The sequence below is a fragment of the Ciona intestinalis genome, chromosome 2, assembly GCF_000224145.3.
Source record: "Ciona intestinalis chromosome 2, KH, whole genome shotgun sequence".
Lineage (NCBI taxonomy): Eukaryota > Metazoa > Chordata > Ascidiacea > Phlebobranchia > Cionidae > Ciona > Ciona intestinalis.
Genome location: NC_020167.2, coordinates 7131729 through 7148437, shown reverse-complemented (window position 1 = coordinate 7148437; position 16709 = coordinate 7131729). Strand labels below are relative to the sequence as shown.

The 16709-nt window shown below is 34.9% G+C and overlaps 2 protein-coding genes across 6 annotated transcripts in view; one reads left to right on the top strand and one right to left on the bottom strand.

Moving 5' to 3' along the window:
• Window positions 1-16709, top strand: part of ci-arfgap-11 (zinc finger protein Ci-ArfGAP-11) — a 29421-nt gene that overhangs the window by 11210 nt on the left and 1502 nt on the right. The window contains exons 2-27 of one of the 4 annotated variants that reach the window (XM_026839600.1): window positions 135-317; window positions 491-563; window positions 980-1134; window positions 2165-2239; window positions 2387-2436; window positions 3428-3503; window positions 4030-4083; window positions 4539-4624; window positions 7797-7872; window positions 8396-8530; window positions 8994-9119; window positions 9658-9745; window positions 10068-10116; window positions 10639-10817; window positions 11142-11275; window positions 11451-11539; window positions 12060-12243; window positions 12669-12885; window positions 13126-13265; window positions 13694-13783; window positions 14030-14267; window positions 14568-14655; window positions 14958-14989; window positions 15401-15943; window positions 16063-16180; window positions 16541-16682. In XM_026839600.1, coding sequence (XP_026695401.1) covers window positions 192-317; window positions 491-563; window positions 980-1134; window positions 2165-2239; window positions 2387-2436; window positions 3428-3503; window positions 4030-4083; window positions 4539-4624; window positions 7797-7872; window positions 8396-8530; window positions 8994-9119; window positions 9658-9745; window positions 10068-10116; window positions 10639-10817; window positions 11142-11275; window positions 11451-11539; window positions 12060-12243; window positions 12669-12885; window positions 13126-13265; window positions 13694-13783; window positions 14030-14267; window positions 14568-14655; window positions 14958-14989; window positions 15401-15943; window positions 16063-16180; window positions 16541-16682 — 3363 coding nt within the window. In that variant the 5' untranslated portion in view covers window positions 135-191. Of the gene's footprint in view, window positions 1-133; window positions 335-490; window positions 564-979; window positions 1135-2164; window positions 2240-2386; window positions 2437-3427; window positions 3504-4029; window positions 4084-4538; window positions 4625-7796; window positions 7873-8395; window positions 8531-8993; window positions 9120-9657; window positions 9746-10067; window positions 10117-10638; window positions 10818-11141; window positions 11276-11450; window positions 11540-12059; window positions 12244-12668; window positions 12886-13125; window positions 13266-13693; window positions 13784-14029; window positions 14268-14567; window positions 14656-14957; window positions 14990-15202; window positions 15272-15400; window positions 15944-16062; window positions 16181-16540; window positions 16683-16709 lie in introns of those variants that run through there. The other 3 variants (XM_026839602.1, NM_001047990.1, XM_026839606.1) reach the window with 3 other exon arrangements.
• On the bottom strand, window positions 4635-7861 carry LOC100175555 (protein PXR1-like). Of its 2 annotated transcripts, none has more exons than XM_009859432.2 (5): window positions 7770-7861; window positions 7343-7617; window positions 6695-6842; window positions 5967-6123; window positions 4635-5361 (listed from the first exon to the last, which is right to left on the bottom strand). In XM_009859432.2, the coding sequence occupies exons 2-5, from the start codon at window positions 7587-7589 to the stop codon at window positions 5311-5313; spliced, it is 603 nt and encodes a 200-aa protein (XP_009857734.1). In that variant the 5' UTR covers window positions 7590-7617; window positions 7770-7861; the 3' UTR covers window positions 4635-5310. The 2 variants fall into 2 exon arrangements, with proteins under 2 accessions (XP_009857734.1, XP_002132098.1); XM_002132062.2 differs by having other exon boundaries at window positions 7343-7607; window positions 7770-7850.

Genomic DNA, 16709 nt, shown 5'->3' with positions numbered 1-16709 from the left:
TAGTTTTCTTTGCAAGACAGTAAAAACACTAGCCGTAACATTTTAACACAGCAGGCAAAACAGAAAACGGGAAGGTCTAAAAACGTGCAGCAGGATTTTCGATTGGATTTCGCTGTACTAATAACTTTTTACAGCAATTGCAGCGTTAATCTAGGCACACTTGTGGTGTAGGTTGCCAAATAATTGCCAAAATGTCGGATAGAATCTCTGTTATAGAGTTCCTTGCAGAAACAAAAGATGATGTTAATTCACCAACCACCTCAACTTTTACGTCAAAGATGTCACTATGTCGTGCTACTATAGCAGCATTGGAAGAGGCAAGTCCTATTTTCTTGTTCTCTAAACTCTGAAATTAGAAAAAAAATGGAAAAAAAACATGAAAAACTGTAATTTCATCTAAATAAAAATTACTACCTCTTCATAGGTCAAATTTTGAAGTCATGGGTAATATATTAAAGATTTTAATACTTATATACGTAATATGTTACAGAGCCTGGATGCCGACAGATCTGCANTAAAGAAAATGAAGAACAGCACCAAAGCTATGTATAACTCTGGACTTGGTAAGGAGATTGTTTATCTTGCCATGTCTTATTTTTACCGAGGACTAAAAACATTGTTGTGAAAAACAGAACATTGTGGCACAAATGGTTCGAGCATAGCCCATTTACAGGCATTGAATAGTAGCTTACTATGCAATTTGTTGAACAACACAAATCACATCACTAGACCTTTGTATTTAACTGCAGGTGCTATGGCAGTTTTATGGTATTAATTACCCATAGCATTACCATCACTAGGCGAATAAAGCATGGATTTCTGGTTTGTTTCAATACAGACATGATGTTTTAATTTCTGACATCCCTAAAGATGGTTTTATTTGTGAATCTGAATTGTTTAATTTGAAAATCATACACATTACATATGGGCTGTCATGTTAGTATTGAAACAAAACTTAGTTGGTGTTTCTACTTTACAGCGCAAGTAAGCAATGAGGCAAACTTCATTGAAAACCTTGAGAAACTAGGAGCTGGTGCGTTGTACAATGCAAAGGAACCGGAACCTGACATTGGATCAGCATTTCTAAAACTTGCAGTGTTCACTAAAGAATTGAGTTCCTTGTTCAAAAATCTGGTTTGTTTGTTTAAATTATTTAGTAATGTGGTCTTTATTGTTTATTTATATTAATTCTATGTCATTAGATTTTGCTGTGTGTTTTTTTAAGTGTGTTTTGTTTAAATCAGTTATTTAGTGTTAATTTCTATATTAAATCATTTCAATTCTATGTCATTTTTGCTGAGTTATCTTGAGATACTTTAGTAAATCTATCAATGCATGTGGTGGTTGGTGCCAAACTTTTAAATACAAGGAAGGCTTGGATAGTGATAGTAAAACTAGCATTCCTGAGAAACAATTCTCATATACTGGTTGTAATGTTTACTGATTAATGCAATGTAGACAATTCCAGAGTAGGTCTAACTTGTGGTCACCATGCTTGCTTTAATGTTTTAACTATAGTCAGTAGAGTCGGCTATTAAATGTATCATTCATGACCATCCTGATGTTTGAGCATTAATTGCGCAAGCAAAATAAATTTACTTAAGTTGTTCAAACACTGATGTCAAACGGATGTTTAATTCAGTATGTCTCCCAAACTTGTAATAAATTTAGTTATAATTGGCGTTTACTGTGTTGAATCTATACACTAGAGGAAAACACCATAGAATGTATATAAATACTGCAATCACATCTGCTACAAATAGAGTATTTTACTTAACTTGGATGAACAATGATCTCAAACTGATGTTAAATTCAGTATGTGTCAGACTCTTTTATTAAAGTATTAAATGTAATTATATTTGGTGTGTAATGCGTTGCATCTTCACAATAGAGGAAAAAAACATAAAATGTATTATGTATACTACAAAGACATGCTGCTAAAAACACAGTAATTTAGTTGTTTAAACAAAATCTCAAACCGATGTTTAATTTAGTATTTGTATTAACCTGTATTAAATGTAATTATAATTCGTGTGTAATTTGTTGCCTCTATACAATAGAGGAAAACACCAGAGCTGTATAATAGTGTATACTGCAAACATGTGCAGCTAAGAATACAGTATTTTAGTTGTTTAAACAATGAAGTCAAACATGTTTTATCCAGGTATCCAACATTAGTAACATCATTATGTTTCCATTGGAATCGCTTCTCAAGGGTGACTTGAAAGGCATAAAGGGGGTAGGTAGTGTGTTCTGCTACAATGTTCTTGTATTCTTAATTCTCAAGCGGGGCATGTAACTCACTTATTACATCATAATAGTTAATTAGGGTAATATAGGAAGGTATAGTGGTTGGTACAATATTTTAAACATTTGATCTTTTCAGGATATGAAACGACCCTTTGATAAATCTTGGAAGGATTACGACACAAAAGTGTAAGCTGCTTGTTTGTTTTATTTCATATCTCCACATCTGTTAATATATAGGCAACTTGAACCAATTTAAAAATGTGTATGAACAGCTAATTGCTCTCATACAAAGTGTGTCTTACAAATTTTTATTATTTACTTTAAAATAAAGTTTTACAGATGCATTGAATGAGTTGTGTCTTGCCTCTTATAGTGCTTAACAAATCTGTGCTGAAATATTAGTTATGAAATGAGTGCAAATTACTTTATGTTTTAATCTAGTTCTTATCCAGTGTATTACTTTGTTGTGAGTAAAGAAAAACAAACCTGGTTCTCAATTCCTGTATTAGTTTAATGATGGTGAAGCATTACATGCGATTAGTCACATAATTGTTACCACATTGTATCTTCCTTATGTATCATGTATATACCACACTAGTATGAACTATGATATACTTAGGTGTAAAATACATTTGTTAACATGCTAATTGTTTGAATACTGTAAATCATATATAAATAGCCTAATCAAGCAAGTAAATTTGATATTTCTTAATGTGTACATTGGTTTATGCGCTATATATCACATACACTTAAGGAAAAAAATGTTGAAACCCTATTAAATTAAAATGCATTACTTGATAAACAAAAATAGGAACTATGAAAACATTGCTTTCATCGAATAAACTTTATAAAGTTTTTAATCTCTTTTACTTTATTATCAAGCTATTTGTGTTACATTTATATCCCACAAACGAAGCAATGCATGTTTCGGATCTGTACCATTGCTTATTTCCTTGTTGAATGAAATACAGTATCTAGAGTTATAGGATATGAGTGGTTGGTTGCACAGTGACGTCACATTTCCTGTCTCGACCATTTTGTGAAAACTCGATCAATTTATTCGTTTTTTAGCACGTGTCTTACGTGCAGCCAATTCAGTGCAAACGTTTCCTTGTCCCCTTCAATCGCACAACAATTGATTTCCTTTCACATTTCACTGTGGTTCTAATATATGCAGGAAACAAGTGGAAAGAGAGAAGAGACAGCTTGCTAAAGATGCGGGGATGATTCGTAACGAAATAACGGGGGCGGAGGTTTGTTTATCCTTATCCAACATATTGTTCATTGCTTGTATACACACACTCATGCATTCATTGTCATGAATTTCTATTGTTACCTCACCATTGAATGTTAAACAATGTATTAGTTTTAATGCAAAATGAATTCAATGCTAATTTGATCAGGTTATATTTTCTACGCATCTGTCGCAGATTTGCTGTAGGGCTCTGCACAAATACAAAATCTCAATTGCCAACACACAGCTTTAAAATAATTATTATTTCATTTAAATTCATTTAGTCTGCCAATAAGTGCATATAGTTGTGTTTCAAATAAATCCATTTTTAAATTCTCCAGCTGGAACTGTATGTTGATTGGGTATTGATTTCTTTGCCCTCAGAAACCACAAGTGGATATTGCTCCCTATTTTAAATGTTGTTTCTTTCATTAGTTCGTATCCCCATTGCTGTGTTCATTAAGTTTGCTTTACATCACAATTAACTTTGTTCCTACCCTGCTTGAAATGAGGCCTGTTTAATAATTCCCTTTATGACATCACAGATTGCGGAGGAAATGGAAAAGGAAAGGAGAATGTTTCAGCTGCAAATGTGTGATGTAAGTCCTTTCAAATAAAAGTTAGCTGCATTTTTTCAGTTTGCTCTAAAATTCTACTTTTTTCATCGTTTTTGGGGGGCATATTTACGGCTTAATCATTATTGTCTAATTTGGAAATAATTATGTCTTTTTTTGTAAGTCTGAGCTCTTTAAGTATTTTTTTACCTAATTTCGTTTATTGTTTTTTTTTACTCGTCTGACAATTTCAAAAGGGTAAAAAAAACACAGATTTAAATTTAAAACATTGAAACTTTAACCCCGATCTTTTTTATAAAGAGATACAGTAATGATATGTTAATACGAAAGCATTAAAGACAAAAATCAAGTCCAATTAATTCCATAATAAAGGAGATATATTTCGCTTAAATTGCATCATCCGTCTCTTATTCTAATAGAAAACACTTAAATGTCTGAAATTCTGTTATTTATGAATTTAATCAGTAATTTTTTTTCAGTACCTGATCAAAGCAAATGAAATAAAAACAAAGAAAGGAGTTGACCTGCTGCAGCATTTGGTTGAGTTTTACCACGCACAAAACACGTGAGTTTATCATTAAACACAATAGTCACTTAAGCACATATCCTGCCGTATATTGTGCATTATATTCTATGTGAGAAATCTTGTTTTGTACACTTATACCAAGTTTTAAGCTGAATCAATAATAACCCGAATTCTAAAACTAAAATTCTTAGATATTTTTTTCTTCACAATTTTATGAAAGTATTATAGACTGGAAGTAAATAAATTGTGTCAGCTTTTGTAAATATAGAAGGGTCGAGGAAAATGGGACGCCCTTTCATTTTATTTTCTTGTCGCGTTTGGTGATAAAAAAAGAACATTCAAAGAATTATAAAACTGTATACTTACGACTTCCATAGACCGTTGTTAATTGTTTAAAGCTTCCATAGACCGTTGTTAAAAAACAAAATCGGTATATTTGGCTATTACGTGACAAAGGTGTCCCAACTTCCCTCACCCTACTATATAAATTTTACTTATATAACTTACCATTGTGTAATATATTTAAGGTGAATCCTGTGTTTTAAACCCTCATGATAAAACTATAGTCAAGCAAATTTGACTTTCCGTTACCTAAAATTGAAATTTTTAGATATGTATGTATTTAATTTTATAACTGTATGACAGTAATTTCATGCTTTTAAAATTTTGATATGTTTTAAACACATATTGGTGTTTGCTTGACTATTGTTAATGACATGTAGCTCTCAGTATCCTGCTGTGGTGCTCATTGTTTCTGTGTTAGTATCGTCTGGTGCCTATAAAGGGTATATTTTGTAAACTTATGCTATGTACAATGAAAATATATATCAGACAGTTATCAGAGAGCAAAACCTAATGTATGCAGTATATATTTAAAGCAGTATGTTAACATATAATAAGTCAGTGATATTTATACTAAGAGTTTGCTTAACCCAGATAATCAAAACTTAGGCGCCTATTAGTATTTATATTAATATTGTCAGGGGTAAAAGGCTAAATCTGGCGTAAATCCCAAGTCTGGAAGCTCCATATGTAGAATGCTAATAGGATTAGTAGAATCAATGTATATTTGTACATGATCTAATTCAACACATAGTGCGGAAAAGTGTTAGCCCACCGCCACCAGTAACTTTATTGATAATTCATTTTAAAGTATATTAGGATGGGGGTGGACGAGACACCTTTAGCACATAATATTCAAATATCCTGATTGTGTTTTAAACAACTAACAGCGGTGTATGGGAACTTTGAGCATATGGTTTTATAATTTTTTGAATGTTCTTTATTCACTACCAATTGGAATGAGTAAATAGAATAAAAGGTGTTCCATCTTTTCCCACCCTATTATATACATATATATATATATAATACTTAGACTTACCACTGGTGTTAGAATGTAATTCAAAGCTAGTCCCCATACTGTGAACAGAAGTATGGTGGCCCCCAGTAACCCGACTGCAGTCACCCATTTAACTCCGGGGTTATCTCCCGGTATCAACACCACCCTGTAACCCTCATCTTGCTCAAGGTTTATATTTCTGAAGGAAATATGGCAGTTAATGCAGGGGTGGCAGGGTTATTTGGAATAAATGTTAGATGTATATTTCCATAAAATAGAATCTATTTTATTGGTTTTAATGTTTACTTAATAATACATCGCAAAAAAATCTAGGGCAGACTTGCGCAACTTTCCACCCCCGGGTTTGGCGCCTATGCTGTTATATAAAATAATTTGAGCAACATTTGCTTGATTGCCTATTGCAAAGGCTTTAAATCAGTTCTTCTGCAATAATTGGGTATTCACTTGTTTCTGAAATAGGATTGTTGAATATGTCCGAACACGCTTAGAGTTGATCATTTTATAAAAATAATAAGAGCAAAATTTGGTGAACCCCCCCTGTGTTATCTGCTGGCCACTAACCTAATTAACCATTGACGACCTCCAACTACAAACCCCTAACTACTAACCCACTATTACCCCTAACTAATGGCCCCTATTTACCAAACCCCAACATTTTCCACAAGCCTAATTGTAGGTAAAGCAATATTTTTAAGGACTTTACTTTAATAATAATCTCTTCATTTGTATGTAAAGTAATGGCAATTTACTTGTTTCTGAAATAAGATTGTTGAATGTGTCCGAACACACTTGAGGTTTGTTGCGGGTCACGTGACAATCTTCGTTGAGAGTCAGATTGACTTGTTGTTGCAGGTTGTTTGTTGTCTCCATATAAATTAATGCTATCTCCTGACTCCACTGGAAAAAGTAATGTTTCTTTTTAATGGATGTCACTTGAAATATGTCAACAACATTTAATACAAAATGATTAAAAATGAATACAAATTAATTTGGTAACATTTTATTTCCCCGTCCCATTTTAACAGTAAATTTCCCGTCCCATTTTGACAAGAAAAATTCTATGAATTATAAAACTGTATCCTCGTGACTCTCAGACAATTGTTAGTTGTTTAAAACAGGATCAGGACATTTAGATAAAAGTGGACCAATGTATTTTTATTTATGTCAGCAAAATAAAGATGCACATAAAACAAGCCTGTTCTAGAAATTGTTATGTCTGTTGCACATTTGACTTCTATAGCATTTAAATATTTCTTTAAAAATTATCCATTTCTACCAATCTGCCCTATAATGGGTTAAAATATACCAAATACTGTTTTATATGAATGGTGTCCTATGGTTTGCCAGGAGATTTTTGGTTGTAGGTCATAGTTATATTTAATATACCAGATCCTAACCTTTGTATTCTTCTTTTGACCTCATCTTCCTTTTGCTTCTGTTCTCGCTCAATTTCGTGCCACTTTTCTTGGAAGATATAACTTTTTCCTTTTTCTTCTTACTCCCTTCTTTCTTTTTCTCTTCCTTCTTCCCATCATCTACTCCTCCAGCATCTTCCCTTTTTTTCTTCTTTTTTCTCTCATATTTTTCCGTCTCCTCATCAGGCTGACCAGCTCTGGGATGCAACACTTTTCTGTATCTTCCCATTTTTTCTTTTTTTTCTTTCTAAAATGCTCTAACAAATATCGTTTGCAGTTCCTTCTTTTTACATTAGATTATAATATATTACTTCTAAAATAACAATGCAAATCTCCTACTTAAAAAACAACAAACGTATTTAACTAGTTACCATTTTACTGTATTTTTTTAAATCCATACGAATCTTACCTAAAGTTATTTATTTCATTTTTCCAGCTTTTTCACCGATGGATACAAAGTGATTGAGCATTTCCGTGCCTATGCAGAAGATTTGACCTCAAATTTGCATTCAGTAAGACAAAAATAATCATTTTAGTAATTTCAATTGTTACTATTACGTAACAATGGGCATAGTTTTGTCATAAGTCTGAGTTAATATTAAACTGTACCATTATAAGATATAGGTTATCCACTATTTCTAAAAATTTCTACAACAGTAGCAATTGATGAAAATCTGCTTTAGCCTCTTCTATTTGTAGCAAAGTTTTCTTTTTATAAAATTTAACATAAAATCCAAATGCCATCAGTTTCCATAGAAATTTATATACCAGCAAAAAAATTAATATTTTGGCTTCTTCTACCAAGCATAATGTAAATAATATTTTAGTGGCTTGTCCGAATAAAAACCTGTCTTTCCGACTGGTGTATCTTCAAAACAGGGTGTATTCTCGTTTGGCAATACTTTAATAGGAATTAGGAAAAAGGCAGATCAAATGTCGCGTATTACTACGATTTTATACCAGATAAGCCGCTAAAAAATATTTTTCATATTTAAACAAAGCCAAATTCTCATCCCATAATTTTTCTACCATCAGCTGCGTCAAGCTCAGGATGAAGAAAGAAGGCAGTTGGTTGAATTAAAAACAATTTTAAAAACTTCTGTGAGTGATCCTGATAATGCACCCGGTGGAAAAAGTCAAGCAAATGTTTACAACTTACATCAACTGCAGGTGTGTGTGTTAGTATTAACAATGCTTATTGTGATGTCACACAAGTCATTGTTCCGTAATATGTGGCTTTTAGGTCCTGTGGGATAAGACGGGACACCTGTAGTACATAATATCTAAATATCCCAATCTTGTTTTAAACAAATAACTGTTTATTACCAAAAAGGACAAGAATTTTTCTACTACCAAATGGGACAAGAAAATAGAATAAAAAACGCTCCTCATCTTCCCCCACCCTACTATATGTAATTGGTATTAGTTTTCAACAGTTATGGTAATAGGTATATGTACAGTATATGACTTTGGCAGTGCCTCTTTGACCTTTTTCCTGATGACCCGAATAAAGAGGTGTTCATAACCCAAGGCTTAGAACCATAGTGTCCACTTAAATGTGACAATGTATTACACAATTTTTTCGTTTCCTTTTATTTTGAATTGTCATAATAACCATCATGACATAACACAGGGCAACAAAGAGCTTGGCACAGAGAAGGCTGGATATTTAATGAAAAGGAGTGAGGGCTTGAGAAAAGCTTGGCAGAAACGAAAGTGTATTGTAGCTGGTGGATTTCTAACTATATCGCATAATAATGTAAGTGAATGAGAATGTGTGTGGATTTGTGGTTGGTGCTAATAGGCGCCGAACCTGGGGTGGCAGGGTAGGCAGGCCAACCCTGGAAGTTTTTGCAATTCATTAACCAGTAACATTAAATATTTAGTTAGTTTCTGTTCACTGAACTGCGTGTATAACTATCCCTGCCTCCTCTACATTATAAACAGTTTGACCTCTATGTTAGTTCACCAACCCTGCTTATTCCATTAAATCCTTACCACGAATATTATGTAGTTGACTTTGGGGTGCTTTAATTAAATAATATTATAATATTTGTTGGGTAAAAAAATATTTATGATATTAGTGTTCTTATACTTTGGCCCTTCTAGCAAAAATTTTGCTAACCAAAGTTGACGTCAGGTGAAAAGGTTCACCCTAATAAAGACAACCTAAATAGGACGTTTTGAACTTTGGTTAGCAAATTCCTTAAAGATTGAAATAATAGTGTAATATGCCTGGCAGCAATATTGTATATCAGTTGTTATTGTTTATTGTTATATTGATATATTCACCACAGATGAACAAAGCTCCAGTGAAATTAAATTTATTGACAAGTCAACTCAAGTTGGTGTCAGAGGACAAGAAACAATTTGACTTAGTGGCTCGTAAGTTACATTTTCTAAGAAAATTTTCAGATAGACAGATACATTATTATATAGTATATAACTAACACTAAGTAACTTTTTCTAAAAGAGTAATTAGTAAGTTCCATATCTAATCTTATATACAATAACTTCACCCTTATATACATTATGGATAGCATATATTTTTTATTTTTTGGTTTTTTGGTAATATACATTATGGATTATATACATTATGGATAGCATATATTTTTTATTTTTTTGGTAAAACCTACATATGTTAAAAAATGTTAAGTTTTTGTAACCAGTGCAAACCTTACTCTTACACAAGTTATTTCCATTTTAGACAACCGCACGTACAGGTTCATGGCAGAAGATGATAATGATGCTGTTGCGTAAGTTAACATATTTCATTTTTTATATGTAGTGGTAACCTTTTAATTATGTGGGTCACATTTTATAACCAGGCACCTCACAATACTTAAAAAGCATTTGGGTGGTCGTTTCTACTTATTTGGTTGCAAATTTGGTCTCATTTGAGAGAGGAGGCGACATATATTATACACGGTCCTGAATAATATATTCCCTTTTCTTAACTTTCTATTCTATGTGGTGGCCAGCAAGGCATGTCGTAAAACCTGGGATTTATGCTAGAGTTGGATCATTACAAATATTCCTATAAACTTTTAATACCTCAGTAGTTGATGAGTGTTAATGTAAGAGGGTAGTGGGCCAATACTGGTCTAAGTACTACAAACCCTGGCGTGCCACGCTGCGGGACCTCACCCATATAGAATAGAAGATCCTAATTCAAATTTGTTATATACCGGTGCACTTTAGGTTCATGATTGGATATTTAACCAGCATTAAAACCAAATATTTGTGCATATTAAATTAACACCAGTTATACAACACAGGTGGGTATCAGTGATTACAAACAGCAAGGAAGATGCATTGAACCGAGTATTTGGTGATGCTGCTGCGGGAAAAGATGGAAACGAACAAAACCCTGGCTTACGTGAACTCACACAGTCAGTTATTGATGAAGTTAGGAGACTACCCGGTAATGACAGATGCTGTGACTGCAATGCACCAGGTATTGACTGATGTGTTTTCTTATATCCAACTGATTAAATTTTTTTGTATTTTCAGTTGTTTATATCGCATTCTGTATCACATACTATAAAATTAAGACTGTTTAAATACACCTTTAAAATTCTGTTAAAAAGAGGTTTACAAAAGTTCTGTGAAAGTTTCAAGTAAGCAAACACACATTATATAGTTCTTTAAATACAATATGAACCAACATAACAGCCTATGCTGTATATACCCAACAATACTCTTCCTTTTTAAACCTTTCGATTTAAAAACTGAAACTATCTAATAGCATTAAAACTTACATGAGTATTATTACCTTTAGAACCAACATGGCTATCTACAAACCTTGGAGTTTTACTTTGCATTGAATGCAGTGGCATTCATAGGGACATGGGAGTCCATGTATCTCGTATTCAATCTATTACATTGGATGATTTAGGAACATCAGAATTGCTGGTAATATATTGGTTGGATAAAAACTTTTTACCAAAGTTTGGGGAGATTTTTTTAAGCAAGTTTTTTTTTACAAAACTTTGGTCAAACTACAGTCCAACCTGTATACACACTAACAAATTAATCAGTAATATACTATTTCTATACTACTATTTTTTTACATCTGCCTCTATTCCAGCTTGCTCGTTCTGTTGGCAATGATAACTTCAATGACATCATGGAGGATAAACTTGAAAGCGAGATGAAACCGACGCCAAGCAGTAACATGTAAGTGCAATACTACTACTGGTTAGAAAGTAAACTAGTTGCAATTTGTTAAGACTATTTCATAGCTGTATATTTGGAAGTTTGAAACAGCAGTGCAAGTAGTCTGTTAATTAGGTACCAGTTGGGGCAGTACGGCATATAGTCTGCAATAATACTACTGGTGGGATAGTGAACTAATTGTACCTGCTTATCTGCATTGGACTACACAGTGTTTCCATAGCGCTGATATAAAAATATTTGTTCAAATGTCTCATGCGAGTGCAATACTGCTCCTGGTTGGGGTAAACTTGTTGCAATGACTGGTATATTTATTTAGAAAGCAGCAAAAGTCTTTCATTCTGGGGAAATTTATATATTAATGGATAAGCCACAAAAAACGAAAAATTATCACAAAATGCTAAATTCAACTGTTATTTAGGCAGGAGCAAAAGTCTTTCATTCGTGGCAAATTTATATATTAATGGATAAGCCACAAAAAACAAAAAATTACCATAAAATGCTAAATTCAACTGTTGTTTAGGGAGGAGCGAAAGTCTTTCATTCGTGGGAAATACATCTCTCGTAAATACGTTGTCCATACATGTGCTGATGATCCAGATGCTCTTACTGATGAATTGGGACAAGCTATTCGATCATGTGATGTATTCTCATTGCTACAACTGTGGGCAGAAGGAGCAGACATGTGTGCTCCATTACCTGGATATGTAAGCTTATCATTTTTTATCAGTTTGTTTGCCTAAAATTTACAGTTTAAGTTGATACAGTGAGATTTTCTGTTTTTTTTCCTGACTTTTTTTAGTTGTATTGATCGTTTGATTGGTTTAGGAGGTTCATATACAGATGAAGTTTGAAATGTTCTGTCTCATTATTACTTGTATTTTCTGACATTTGTAGAAAATTAAAAAACTTCAGTATATTTTGGCAGAAACATGAAATAAATGTTTTAATAATGATAACATTAACTATGGTAAACTTTTTGGTTATAATCTCACATTTAAACAGGTTGTCAAATATTTTTCATGAATGATAACATTAACTATGATAAATTGTTTGTTGAAATCTCACATTACGATAACATTTTTTTATACCTACAATGAACTTTGGTTTATTTTAATTTTGGGTTTAACAGGATGACGCTGAAACTGCATTACATGTTGCTGTCTCGATGCCCAACCATGATTGCTCTGGTACAGTGTTGCCGCTGGTCGATTTCCTTGCACAGAACATAGGGAGTGGCATGAACAAGAAAACCATATCTGGCAACACTGCACTGCACATCTGTGCAGAGATGAACCAGACAGAATGCATGAAGCTGCTGCTTAGAAGCAAAGCGAGCCCAGATATTGGTAAGTCACCGTAAGTGGTATAATATTTCAGGCCAACTCTGACCCCAAACTTAGTGCCCAATGTTTATTACGTGCTTAAGGATTATTATGTGCTTGGATTGTACACAGTTTTAAATACATGTAATTTTTTTGTGTATCAAACGTTTATTTTTGCATTTAAAAATAGCCGAGAGTACCGAGTTGGCGCATCATTTCATGCTACCTTTGTTCTAAAATTTCGCATTTATGACATCATAACAGAAAACGCTCGAGGTGAAACAGCTCTCCAGATCACTAGGAGAATGGATCATCCCGGATGCGAGGAGATCTTGGAGCAAGCAGCATCCGGAAAGTTTAGATCCATCGTACATATTAATATAGATTGGAATCTCACTTTTAATGTAAGTCGTGGTTCTGGGTTAAAGGCTTGTCGCTGCTACCACTGTGGACTTATGTGTTCTTGAGCAGAAATAGATATTAATATAGATTGGAACCTCACTTTTAATGTAAGTCGTGGTTTGCAACGTTTTGTGTGGTTTATCTTGTATATCCCAATGGTAAAGCAGTTCTTCCATAAGGAATGCTTTAATTTAACTTAAATTTAATGTAAGTGGTGGTTTGCAGACCGCAAATGCCGTAAGTTTGGCGTTTCTTTGATTAAAGTATCGCGTTAGCCCATTCCAATACTTTATGCTGAACGATAGTTATAGCAGCTTACCCACTATTAATGTGGCAAATGTGGTAACTGATTGACGTTTTTCCAACTAATATGGGCGGCAGCAACTAATTGGAGCTTACATATGTTTCATAATACACCCACCGTATTAAGGATGAGGACGACTTTATAAGCGACGATGATTTGGACGACAAGGCATTGCTATCATTGCCTCAACAATTTATAGGAATGTCTCCTGCCAAGGTGATATTTCGATTCAAATATACTTGAAATACCTATAGTTTGCTTTTCATATAGAGTATAGACGTACTTAGGTCTGAAAAAAACAGACATCGGCCCCCCCCCCAAAAAAAACACAAAAAAAAACAATGAACCACAAAGTTACATATGTGGTGGCACGAGTTTTATAAAATAAAACACCCGTTTTATAACGACTGGCGTTTCATACCACCTGGAAATAAATAGGTTGCATTCATTCAATCCATACAGACAAACAACAATAGCGGTGATTCGCATCGACACCGTCCTACTTCATTTAAAGAGCGAACAAGGCCTTTACCTGACGTGCCACCCCCGCCGCCACGTGGCCCTCCGCCTGCCGTGCCACAACACGCATCAGCTGCTGTGCCACGCGCTCGGAGCCACACGGCTGCACCAGGGAGCATAGACCCCAGGAAATCAGGTATCGAGGGTCGGCCGCCCGCACCAGCCATACCAAACAAACCAGGTGTGTATAAACGCTATGGATGGGTAGATGTGGGGACTGTATCGTAACTTGTGTGGACAGTATCGTCATAAATTTATAATTACCTCACATTTTGGTGATAGCTGTTCAGAAGCACCACTATACCAACAAATTCTTAAATAGTTAGAGATAATTTTCCTTTGACAACAGCGTAGCGTGCCGGGAGTCCTAGGGCTTAGGCCAGGATTGGCCTATTACCCCAACTCCCTGTCACCCCATAGACTTCACCAGTTTTTGGAGGCTGTCAAATAACACTTCATATTAACTCTTACCATTACCCAGACCTTCCATTAAAATCCACACCTCGTTCATCATCGTTGGTTACTGCTAATATTTACCCACTACAAGTTCCTACTAATGATATAAGAAGGTAATTTTCAAGTTCTTTGATGTAAACTATAGGCTTACTAAGTTAATATTATAATAAAGGACATATTTTTTGTTTGAAACGTTATTTTTATTACCTGTATATATACACATACATAGAGAGACAAACTGACTTCCTCGTTGTATTATTAAAAAGTAAAGTTCCCCATCAAAAATTTGGCATTAACAATCACGTTTTTAACATTTACTTTTTCCCCAAACCGTGTTTTAACGACTGTCGTTTTGGTGTTTGCCGTCAGATTCGAACAAATAACGAAAAATTATGTTAAATAATATTTATTTCAGGGAAAGCACTCCTGAAATCCCCTTAAAATCAGGTTAGTACTTTAACCATTAAATACACCATTGTATGTTTATAATACAAGATCCTAGTTGACTATCCTTGCATGGTAACCTAATACACGACGTTAACAACACTATGGCATGATAAGCACCTTGTAATCCACCATTGTAATTCACATATATACATTCAACCTCTACTAACAGAAGTAACTTCACACTAACTTTGTGGCACTACCATCTATTTACAGTCACTAGTCTGCGAAACACTAGATTTGCCTCCTTTGGCGGCAAACGGCGCAAATCGAAACAGATCTCGGGTAAAGTTTTTATTTCACGAATTTTCATTTAAAATCATAATTTCGAAGCATCAGCCAACGCCCGATTTTTTATGTTCAAATGCATGATCTTTATATTGCATGGCAACCTGCATGACGCTTTGCTTTCAGAATCACCGTGCAGAAAATCTCAGCCAATACACTACACCCCCAACCGCACCACTCCATACCCAAACTTCAACACCCCGAGCCACATCGACATTATCAGCCAGCTTTCGGACCTTGTAAGCCCGCGGAAAGTCGTCAAATCCCGGCCTTCATTCGCCCTCAAGCATTCCCTGTCCACGAAACGCTCCACCCAGCCACCTCTTCTGTCACCTTCCTCACGAACACAAACAACTTTCCGAACCTTTCAAGTTGTCAGTGGAAAATCCAAACCTTCACCGACCAACGCTTCTACTCAACCAAGGTCAATTCTAAAACCCAACCCTTCCATTGACCGCTTAAGTGGCCGAACCTCCACTAACCTCAACACAACTGCCCCACTTCCAAAGACGAACCACCAAAATATCAACCACGAAATCACCCCTCACTCTCGGCAAAATTTGACCTTCGCTTCCCCTACCAACTGCACCAACAACGGTTACAGGGGCGATCGCCAAGAGCAGCCACGAGTACCATCCAATAGCCAGCAATTCACTTTAGAAACACCAGGCATGCTTTGATTTCATTTTCTTTGTTCACCTAATTTTCCTGCATGGTAATCTGCATGCATGGTGTCGGTGCGTCCACTACGTCACGCATACACGTCATAATAACCCATTGTTATATAGGTTTAAAGCCGGGACAGCCAGGTTCTATAGAGAAATCTCGGTCTCTCCCACGAAACTCGAGCCCTTCAGATTTACGTCCAGATCCAAATAGAAGCGATGCCCCAGTACCGTTGCCAAGGTTACAACATTATAAATTTGCAAATGTTTTGGTGTATGGGGCAGCATTCTAAAGTAACAGATAGTGTGTATGCTCATTTCTGCTACCATTGTGGGCATATGTGTACTTGTGTAAGAAACTTAACACAAATTGCTCCACTGGTCACTAATGGTTTGTCTACATAAAATATATGAATAAAAAAACAATTTTTACCCACAAAGTTACACATGTGGTTACTGTAAGGCAGACACGGGGTGTATGAAACATTACGACTACTGTGTCCCCACCATGCGAGTATAAACGTTGCACATCTGCCAGCAATACTAAAGGACAATACCAGTATTCTCAATGTAAAGCTGTATAATCCCTTCATTGTTTTAGATCTTCGCAAATCCCACCACCAACACCAAGACCTAAACGTGTGCGCGCCATTTATGACTGCGAGGCTGACAACCAAGACGAGTTAACATTCGTGGAAAACGAGATAATTGTAGTTACTGGGGTGGAGGACCAGGATTGGTGGGTGAGTGTCGTTCCAGGATGAAACGAC

Excerpts from the sequence above, each read along its gene's own strand:
- LOC100175555 (XM_009859432.2), bottom strand. The coding sequence starts at position 7,589 with ATGGGAAGATACAGAAAAGTGTTGCATCCCAGAGCTGGTCAGCCTGAT. Across the intron at positions 6,124-6,694 it reads CAATCTTATTTCAGAAACAA|AAATATAAACCTTGAGCAAG; the intron begins GTAAATTGCCAT and ends TATTTCCTTCAG. Across the intron at positions 5,362-5,966 it reads ATTACATTCTAACACCAGTG|GCACCAGACGATACTAACAC; the intron begins GTAAGTCTAAGT and ends TACCCTTTATAG.